The sequence below is a fragment of the Agelaius tricolor genome, unplaced genomic scaffold (assembly GCF_023055355.1).
Source record: "Agelaius tricolor isolate 1412-34295 unplaced genomic scaffold, bAgeTri1.0.p SCAF_11, whole genome shotgun sequence".
Lineage (NCBI taxonomy): Eukaryota > Metazoa > Chordata > Aves > Passeriformes > Icteridae > Agelaius > Agelaius tricolor.
Window position 1 is genome coordinate 3,579,718 of NW_027269271.1, and position 9,676 is coordinate 3,589,393.

A 9,676-nucleotide genomic window follows, 5' to 3' on the forward strand; every position below is an offset into this window, starting at 1 on the left:
TTTTTGTAACTGTTTTGTGATTACTTAATGGCCTAGGCCAGCCAGTTAATTTTCCTGCCAAACGATTTTTTGGGAACCAGGTTCTCAACCTGGAGAGGCTGAAATGACCCCAATTTTGTCACACACTTACCACCAGTATCATGACACTTGTGCTTCCATGGAAAGGGCGGCCCCTCAGCCCCAAACACTGTGTTGAAGGGACTGGATGGTTTTAGGGACAGAGGGATAGAAAATGCCTGGATTTCCATGAAGCCCTTGCCACCTGCAGCTCCTCTCTGCTGTTCCTGGGCTGTTCCTTACTGAGGGAGATCAGATCGTGGTGTGAGACTGATGGCAGCCAGGAGCAGGGCCCTCAAGGTGACCTTGGCCGCTGTGAGTCAGCCACGCTGACTTTTTCCTTCCTGCTTTTCCATTCCGGTTTTACAGCTTCTGCTGCCCCTGGTGAGAGGCTGGTCGTGACAAGGGAATGTGCTGAGTCTGCCACGGCCACTGTCCCCTCCCAGCTCTGTGGGTGACGGAGGTAGACACTGTCAGAAATGAGGTGTAGTGGCCAGCACACCTCACCTTCTCACCACCTTCCTGACATGAGCAGTGTCAGTGTTGATGCCTGTGCACATGCTGACACCCCAGGTAACATGGCACACACATTTTATTGACCCCTCTGACACTGCCTCTGTGCCCCCTGGGCCAGCATAAAGAAGTATTTTTTCCTTCCCATTTGAACCCAACCTCTTACCTGTTTTACAAGTGCCTCCAGTACTAGTTTAGGGGAGGATTTAGTCGAATTGAAACAAAACAAACACATTAGTCCCATCTCCCCTTTCAGCCCTCTGCTCCCCAGACTGAGGAGCCCCAGCCACTCAGTGCCCCCTCCTTTCCAGCACTGTGTTTGCCTTTCCCTGTGTTTTGTCTCAGCCACTTGCTGCTGGGCTCCTCTGAGGATGCTGATGAAAAGGCAGCAAGCAGAGTTCCAGGGGCATTGCTGTCTCTGCTCTGCTGCTCCCTGTGCTGCTGCCTTTCCCCTGGAGTGCTCCCTGCTGCTGCTTTCCATGAAACGTGTCCTGGGCAGGGGGAATAGGGAAGGAGTTGGAACATACCCATGCCTATACATGCCACTGTGCAGGCACCACGAGTTAGAATAGGATTTTTTTGGGAAAAGCATTGCCTAAATGAGGCTAAGGGCTGACTCAAACACTCTCAGACCTTTCCCTGCTTTGCAGCCTCTCCCTACTTCTGGGGACACTGGGTGGGCTCTGCATCCCTTTCCCCCAGGCTGATGCTGAAGATCCTCCATGTCACATCCTCCCCAGCCTCCCTGCACTGGAAACGTGACATTTCCAGCGGCTGGGCTTTGCTGCTTATGTGTTTGGGTGACTTTTCTTGTAGTACTTTTCCTAAATCAACTCGCAAACCAGTTCCCTCCTTTCACTATCGTTTCCTTGCTTCAAATCCGCAACACTGTTACTGAATGCGCCAGTCATGCAGAGTGCCTGAAAAAAAAAGCGCACAGCCACAGAGTCGCGGAAACACGGCCAAAAAAAGGAAGTTCCCGTTTCCTGAAGGCTCCCGAGAATGACTGCGGGAAGGAAAACTACAGCTCCCAGCAGGCAGCCGGGAGCCAGGGAAGGCCAGGGTTCACCGTCACGTTTCCAGCGGAGGATTCAGGGTGTGCGCTGGTGTCCTGCCACCAAAGGGCCTCTGGGACGGAGGGCAAGGGGAAAGGCCAGCGCTGGCCTCCTCCTGCCGCCTCTTTGCTCCTGATCGCCGCCCTGACCGGCTCCGAACCTGCCTGGGTAAGCGGCTCCACTTTGTTCTGCTGATTTCCTTCTCCTGCCGGAGCGTCGGCATCGGGAACAGGGAGGGGAGGGACGAGCGCCGGGGCAGCGACTGCACCCCATAGCCCCGAACCGTGTGTGGAGACACTGCTAGGGGGCGAGGGGCCCCCGAAAAGCTGCTGCTCTCGGAGGCTGGGCTGGAGATTCCTGTACGGAAAACCGCACGGACCGCTCTCCAAGCGGGGAAAGTTTCTTGGGAGTTTTCCATCCGCTTAGTTGTGCTCGGGAAAGCCTGGATAACACCGGCGAGCCCGGCTCCATCTGTGCCCTGTCCCAAAGGGCTTTAGCCGGGGGGAATCATGGCTGGGGGCGTGCAGGGCTCAGGCGGCGGCTCCGGCCCCGCGGGGTGGTTCTGCCGGATCGCCTCCCGATCCGACACGCTGGAGGCAGGCGGGGGAAGGACAGGAGGAGCAGGGTCATCGCTCCGTGCCCGCCTGGCTGCGAGCTACCAGCTGCCCAAAAGCTCCCGGGGCAGCCTGCCGAGCCCCAGACTCCGGCCTGGCGTCCGTGGGGATGAGACAGCAGTGCCTCACCCCCCTGGCGTGTCCCAAGATAAATGCGGTTTGCATTAACCCCTGCACTGACGGGAAGCAAAATAGCTGACAGCCCACGGGCTGAAGGTTCGTATCCTCCCATTTTCACCTTGGGAATCACGGAGGAGGAGCCTCCCCCACCGTGATTCACGGTGTTTCTGCTTATCAGGTTTGTGGGCGTGTAGTTGGAATTGGCCGGAGCAGGACGGGATGGTGGCTGTGAGGAGGGCAGGACTCGGTCAGCCTCCGGAACAGCAGGGAGATACAGCTCCCTGTGAACGTCGGAGAAAGTGAAACCAAACCGTGCAGAAGCCAGAGCTCCAGGGGAAAAGGAAAATGGAAGAGATTCCAAGCGTGGATCTTCTTGGAGGTAAGTGAATCCTTTGCTTGCTCCATCTGCTAGGAAAATCCCTTTGCTGCCAGTGACATGAGAAACCTGTGCAGAAGAAAAATAAACCAGTAAAAGAATCTCATCTTTTCCAGGCTGAGGAAAGCAAGTTGCCATCAGTTCTTAAACGGTGAAAGATGAACAAGTCACTTTCAGTTTTAGATTCTGATCTGCAACAGGTTTAGACTCTGTGTCCCAAGGTGGCAGCACAAGGAATGCTGAAGAGAGAGATCCAGACTGGAAGAGCTTTCTTCCCTACGTCCTGGTGCTTCCCATCTGCAGATGCTTAAATAATGAGCCAGTTTTCCACCACCTCTGGCTGGAAAAACTCTGGAAGAGGCAGGGCAGGGAGCAGTTTGTGCCCAGCTTGAACAGCAGGATATCTCCAAGTTCTTCATGTTTCAGTTTCTACCATGTAATGTACTTACATTATGTGGGAGCCTTGTTCTAATGTACTTACATTATGTGGGAGCCTTGTTATGACTGGTACCTATGAGTGTGTCAGTGATAAAGTGATGCCATCACCAGCTCAGGTCTGTCCTAGATAGTCAGAAGTGTCACTGTAATAATCAACGACAAAGAATGTAAAAATCATGTTCTGACAGGTGACAAGTGCAGCTTTTTCTCTGTTTTCAAATTAGAAGGGAGTTCCTCGCCCTTTTAATCAGTGTTTATTTTAATTATAGCATAATCATTTATGTAGTGCTTGATCATTCATAAGCAATTTTTCACAAGTAGTGCCTGAAATTTGAGCTGCACTTTGGTTCTGTGAGAGTCAGAATATGTCACAAACACTGTTCAGTTGCAGGATCTCTCTATTGAATTATGCTCCAGTGTTTGTTTCTAATTAAATGTTGCCATAGCTCTTTGGGAGAGCAGCTCCAGCACAGAAAAACAGAGCATGAGAATTATCATTTACATTCAGACAGATGCTTGAAGTGGATTGGCATAACTGTACTCAACAACAGCCTTAGGAATTCTTCAAATCCATTGCTATCTGTGAAAGATGTGGTAACATATTTTACCATTGAAGGAAGGAATTGCCTGCCCATCCCACCTAGGACACAAGCTGGGATTGAGTTAGCTTTAGCAAGGCAGCTGTAAGGTCTGTGGCTTGGATTTGTGGACTTAGAGAAAAAAAATTGTTGGAAACAGAGCAGTGTTTTGGCTTTTGATGAACACAGCATCAAGGCTTTCTGTCCCTGCCCAGCAAATACCCTGGGGTGTGCAGAAGATTGGGCAGGGACCCAAGGTGGGAAAAGAGTTGTTGAACACAATATAGCACCATGCTCAGTAACAAAACAATGGGGCAAAGACAGAAAGGGAGAAAGGGGGTGGCTTCCAAGGTGGCCATTCTGGGAGACTGGCCTGGCATCAGTCTGCTTGTAGGAGATGGTGAGTGATGCCTTTGCATCCTGATTCCCTCCTTCCCTTCACTCAGCTGTCTGGATCTCAACCCAAGAGTTTTCTCGCCTCTGGTCACTCTGTTCTCTCCTGTCTCACTGGGGGTAAATGTTTCTGCAGTGCCAGAACTGGGAGTTGTGTGGGTGGTGGTAAAGCACTGGGCATTCTTGACTCCTGTGTGGCTCACTGGGCTTGTGAACTCTGATCCCACCAGCTGGACCAGCCCAGGGTGAGGTGGGGAGCACAGCAGAGCGTCCTGTGCACCAAGAGCCCACCCAGGAAACACCTGGGCACCAAGGGACAGGCAGGTGGCCTGAGACATCCTGCAAACCAGAGGAGGACTCTTCAGTGTGTGAATCAGCTGCTGATGGGGGAGAGACAACACTCCTGGGTTCAGCTGGTCCCACACTAGAGGAGAAACCTGCCCAGGAAACTGAAGTGTTGCCAGAAGAATCTGACAAGACAAAAGAAGGTGTCTCAGAAAGACCCCTGGAAAAACAGGACTTGGATGAAGGTGAGTCTCTCCCCACCCTTGGGCCTGATAACTTGGGCCTTGGCTTAGAGGAGGCAGAGCAGGAGAAAGGGTTGTTGGTTCTTGGGCTAAAAGAGACGAAGTGTAGGTCTGTGAATTTTATTCCCCACAGCTGGGCTGGGCCATGAGAATGTGGAAAGCAAAGGAGACAGCCCTGTCCACCAGGAAACACGGGAGCACCAGGAGACAACTGGGCACCATGAAAGTCTCTGCAAAGCAGAGGAAGATGTCTCGTCAACAAGCAAGGCACAGGGCTCTGGCAGGGAAATGACACCTCTGGATGTGACTGGTGTGGAAGATGTCCCCAGGGGCCACTTGGCAGAGAAGAGCAGCAGTGCCACTCTCCCAGACTGGGAGCCAGAGGCACCCAGAGGGCAGGAAACACAGGAGAGTGAGTCCCAAGGCACGTTAAGGAGAAGACCAAAAGGTGAGCTGGTGGCTGCACACTGCTGCTCTTCCACTTCCTACATTTCCCACAGGCACTAGAACAATGGGATGAGATCTCTCAGAGCCATTTTCACTTCCCTGGAGTCACAAGGTATAAGAAATTAATTGGCTTCTCTCTTTCTCTTGCCTTTGCTCCTGTTGTGCTGTGAAAGGCGTGAAGCCACATTGCACTCTACATTGTCTTTCTCCTTGCCCAGCCCAAGAGGAGAGAGCCAAGACTCGGGGCAGTATTAACCCAAAGCAGTGTTTCCTCCTGCTTTGCTTACTACAGCCCCATTTACCTGTTCCCTCAGCACTGAGTGGCACATTTCTTTTCTCCTGTTGCAGGGGACACAGCCCCAAACCCAGAGACTCTGTCTTCCCTGCAGAACATCACCACCCAAAACACAGAGCAGGAGAAGGCCAGAAAGTCCCTCCTGTGGAAAGGTGAGGAAAAGAAGCTTCCCTTGCATGTTACTCATCGACCAGAAGGCACTGATCCTCCAGGAGCAAGTAATAAAGCACATTTAATTACTCTTCTCTCTCGAGACCTTTCACAGCCTCTTCTGAGGGTTTGAAAGAAAAAACATCCCCTTAAATACAGGCTCAGTTCAAGCCTATAGTGGCAGCTTCCCCTCCAGCTCTTCAGCCTCAAAAGCTGGCATATTGTGGTCATCATGCTGTGAGTGCCCTGGGAGGTCTGGGGGGGCTGCTGTGCTGAGGGTCCCCCTCCCCAGCCCTGCTCTGTCCTGGGGCTCTAAGCAGAAACACTGATGCTGGTCTGCATCAACACATTCCTCCTGTTAGAAGGAGACTCTGCTTTGCTATGGAGAGGGACACAAGGCATTGTGTCTGTACCTTCTGTTTTCTGAGCAGAAGCACGGTGGCCTTTGTTCACTCATAGCATGGAGAAGGGCAGTGAAAGCAGCACTTTACCTGGGTCAGACACCTCCATATGTGGTGCTCTAAACAGCCACAAACCTAAAAAAAAAGCAGAGGAAGGGGAAAAGAGGAAAGCTTGTGGGCAGCTGCAATTTCCTCAGGAAGGTTTGCACAATCCTTGCCCTCATCCCTGGAGCTGCAGCCCCCACACCTGGCACATTGGAGTGGGAGCCAGCAGCCCTTTCACCTTTCCTGCCCAACTTGCTCCACTTTCCTAGTGCAGGGGGAAGCTCTGAGAGGGGAGAAATAGCCATTGTAGCTACTTTCCAGCATGTCACTGCAGGTCACTTGGGACTGACTCCTGCTCCCCGTGTTGTGTCTCTCCCTGCTGAACAGGGCTTTTCATCCTGGGCCTCACAGTGCTGGGCTTCTGCATATTCTGCTTCGGCAGCCCCACCTCCAGCTCCCAGCAGCCCCGCAGGAACCCCACGGTGGAGGCATTCCAGTCCCAGTTTGACCAGCTGCAGCACAGCTTCCCGGGCCAGAGCCCCGAGCTGTGGCTTCGCGGGCGCAAGTTCCTGCGCAAGCACCTGAACGCGTCGCGGCCCACGCAGCCGGCCATCATCATCCTCACAGCCGCGCGCCGCGGCGAGCGCACCCTGCGCTGCCTGGGCGCCCGCCTGGCCGACTGCTACTCGGCCGCCCTGCACGGCAGCACGGTGCACGTCGAGGGCAGGGACAAAGGCAGGCTCCACAGCGACCAGGCCAAGCTGCAGGTGGACTCGGAGCTGAGCGCGGCCTTCCAGGCGGGCAGCCGGGCCGCGGTGGTTCACCGCTTCGAGCTGCTGCCCGCCGGGGCCACCCTCATCTTCTACAAGTACTGCGACCACGAGAGCGCCGCCTTCAAGGACGTGGCCCTGCTGCTGACGGTGCTGCTGGAGGAGGACGTGCTGGACAGCCACATCAGCCTCCAGCAGCTGGAGGAGAGGGTCCGTGACTTCCTCTGGGCCAAGTTCACCAGCGCCAGGAGCCCCGGCTCCTACGACCGCATGGACTCGGACAAGCTGAGCGGGCTGTGGAGCCGCATCTCCCACCTGGTCCTACCCATTCACCCCGTGCAGACCATCGAGGAGGGGGGCTGCTATGCCAAAGCCTAGGGACAAAAGTGGCCAGAGCCCCGAGGAGGGTTGGAAAGATGCTCATGGGTGGCCTCTACAGGCACAACTGGTGTTACTTCTCTTCGGTTTGTTTCTTGTAGGTTCCTGGGAAGAGTTTGACAGGTACAAGTTGATCCAGGATATTTGGGAAGCTGAGTCCTGGAGGTGATACACACACTTCTTTCTGGGAGATGGGAACAGGGGGTGTTTTAGAGTTCCACAGGAGAACATCAACATGTGGGGAGGCAGGAGGGAAAATAGGTAGTGTTTTGATAGTCAGACACAGTCTGACTGTATTTCTTGATAGAAACACTGCCTGGCAGGGAGCGTTTCTATCAAGAAATAGACAAATAATGTTCAGGATTAGTATGACAGAAGGATGCTGGGATTCAGCAGTTCTTTAATCTCTCCCTGCCCCTCAGCTTGCTAAAGTTGTGTACATCAGTCTCACAATATATTTTATCCAGGGAGCTGCTGGAACACAGAAAGGTCAAATTCCTCAAGGCCCAACCTTCTGAAGGCATGCTTCAAAAAGAAAAGCAGTTTGCCAGTCAAGGGTGTGACCCGTCAGTCCCAGCAGTGTCCCACTGGCACAGCCTGATTGACACCAAGCAAGCCCAGATCCTCAAACAAACCTGCAATTCAGAGATCCCCTAAACATCAATTACCAGAAATTCCAGTTGTCAGCACTTGAACACTACCGTAATGGCAGGGATCCCATGAGGATATCCCACGTGCCAGAGATCAAGCTCCAGAACCAGAGAGCAGTGAAACAGTTGCTGCCACAGTGATAGTGTGAAGCCTCAAGGGATTACACAGGTGAAAAAATGAATAATACAATGTAATGCAATGCTTCCTCTCTCTAAAACAAGTCCACTCTATCCCTTTACCACACAAAGGCTGTGACTCTCTCCTCAGGCTGATGCTTTGGTCCCACACAACAGATTGTTCTTCACCTGGATCTCTGGTCTGTGTGCAGGGCTGGCAGCCTGTCCCAGCCTCTCCCCAGGTGACTTCTGTTGATGAATGTAGATGTTAACATTGGTATTTCAAACCATGTAGTGTAGCACACCAGGTCCTTGCCCTCCAAGGGTACATTTGCCTCCCTGCCAGGCAGATGGAGCTCTGGCATCTGCCAAAGCAAGTAGGAGCAGAGCTGGGTTAGCTGGTAAAGACCAAATCTCTGCCATTAACACTAAAATTCCTTGACAAAGCAGATTAGTTTCTTTCCTTGCCTCCTCTTCTGCATTCTAGGAAGGGAAATCCAAGGTCTGGAAGCGCTGTGGTTTCTCCACACTGTGTTTTTGCAGGTGCTGTGGGGCAGGGCAGCCAACTCAGGAACACCTGGAGGGGCAGGTGCAGGTTACAGCATTTTTTATAACCCAAGGGCAGCCCCAGGGGCCAGCCCCATGTGCCTGTGCAGAAGGAGCAGCTGTAGCAGATGTGGCCTTGCAGAGCCAGGCTCTGTGTCCAAAAAGAACAAATCCACAGCACCACGCTGGTTTTTAGCAGCTGCACACCAGGGTGCTCCTTACAGCAGCTGGACCCTGGTGTTGGATGGGTCTCCTGCCAACAGTGCCTTGCTCATCTGCCCCACCAAGGGCTCAAGGAGGTGCAGCCCTGCACCCTAAAACCACAGTCTGTCTCTCTTTCCCCCTGCCATGTGCCTTGACCTGTCCCAGGACCTTAGTGGCCCTTAATTGGAGGAGGGGACAAAATGAAGGAAGAGGGAGGGTTATTTGTTCATGTTCTGACCAAAGAACAGACTTTTTGGTTGGTTGGGGATGTGAAGACAAGATACCACAGGGGTTTTAACTGTGATAAACACTGGGCTAAATGTGAGAACCACCTGCTGGAGCCCAGGGCACAGTTTGATACGAGATACAGATTGCTTCCTCTTCTCCCTCTTTTCTATTGCTGTACACTACTTTGGTGAGGGAAAACACTATCCTGCTCTGCAGGGTGTTGATCTAAGGACCAGCAGAGCATTAATCATGCTATGCCAATATTTTGGTGGAAATCTGTATTTTAATGTTCTCTCTCTCCATTTTGCATACTGTGTTTGCAATGCATAGCCCAGGTATGCAAAGGCAACTCCCCATTGCTGAAAGTGTCACCCACCTGAGTTCTTCCAATACAGAGATATTTTTATGGCCTTCTAAAGACAAATATCTGCTTGCTTCTGGAACAGGATTTCTATTTAAAAATAAATGGTGAGATTGTGAAAGAAGCCAGCAAAGTGAGACTGGAGTCTGTATTCCATTCTTTTTTTCTCAGCTATTTTCATTAAGCTAAAGAGATCATCATATTAGGCAAAGTTTAACTTAGGTCAGGGCTGTAGCTGTGCAAACAAAGTGAATATTTGCTTTTCCTGGAAAAACTCTTAACAACGTTTTTCTCAGTTGTTTGGGGCAAATATTTGCAGCTTTTTCAGCCGAGGCAAAATTAAAAACAAACCCCCAAAGAGCTGCTGGATTCAACCCAGGCTGAAGTATACTGGGGTTTGCATAATATTTAAT

General features: G+C 52.1%; 1 protein-coding gene across 3 annotated transcripts; it reads left to right on the plus strand.

The window, feature by feature from the left end:
• The first annotated feature begins 1,601 nt into the window (after positions 1–1,601).
• TOR1AIP2 (torsin 1A interacting protein 2) lies at positions 1,602–9,400 on the plus strand. 3 transcript variants are annotated; one of them, XM_071435860.1, is made up of 6 exons: positions 1,602–1,793; positions 2,538–2,738; positions 4,372–4,674; positions 4,805–5,119; positions 5,467–5,631; positions 6,397–9,400. In XM_071435860.1, exons 2-6 carry the CDS (start codon positions 2,705–2,707, stop codon positions 7,155–7,157), a joined length of 1,578 nt encoding a protein of 525 aa, XP_071291961.1. In that variant the 5' UTR covers positions 1,602–1,793; positions 2,538–2,704; the 3' UTR covers positions 7,158–9,400. The 3 variants fall into 3 exon arrangements, with proteins under 3 accessions (XP_071291961.1, XP_071291962.1, XP_071291963.1); XM_071435861.1 differs by having other exon boundaries at positions 1,603–1,793; positions 4,375–4,674; XM_071435862.1 differs by having other exon boundaries at positions 1,604–1,793; positions 5,467–5,565.
• Positions 9,401–9,676: the final 276 nt, after the last annotated feature.

Excerpts from the sequence above, each read along its gene's own strand:
- TOR1AIP2 (XM_071435860.1), top strand. The coding sequence starts at position 2,705 with ATGGAAGAGATTCCAAGCGTGGATCTTCTTGGAG. Across the intron at positions 4,675-4,804 it reads AAAACAGGACTTGGATGAAG|CTGGGCTGGGCCATGAGAAT; the intron begins GTGAGTCTCTCC and ends TATTCCCCACAG. Across the intron at positions 5,632-6,396 it reads CACTGATCCTCCAGGAGCAA|GGCTTTTCATCCTGGGCCTC; the intron begins GTAATAAAGCAC and ends CCTGCTGAACAG.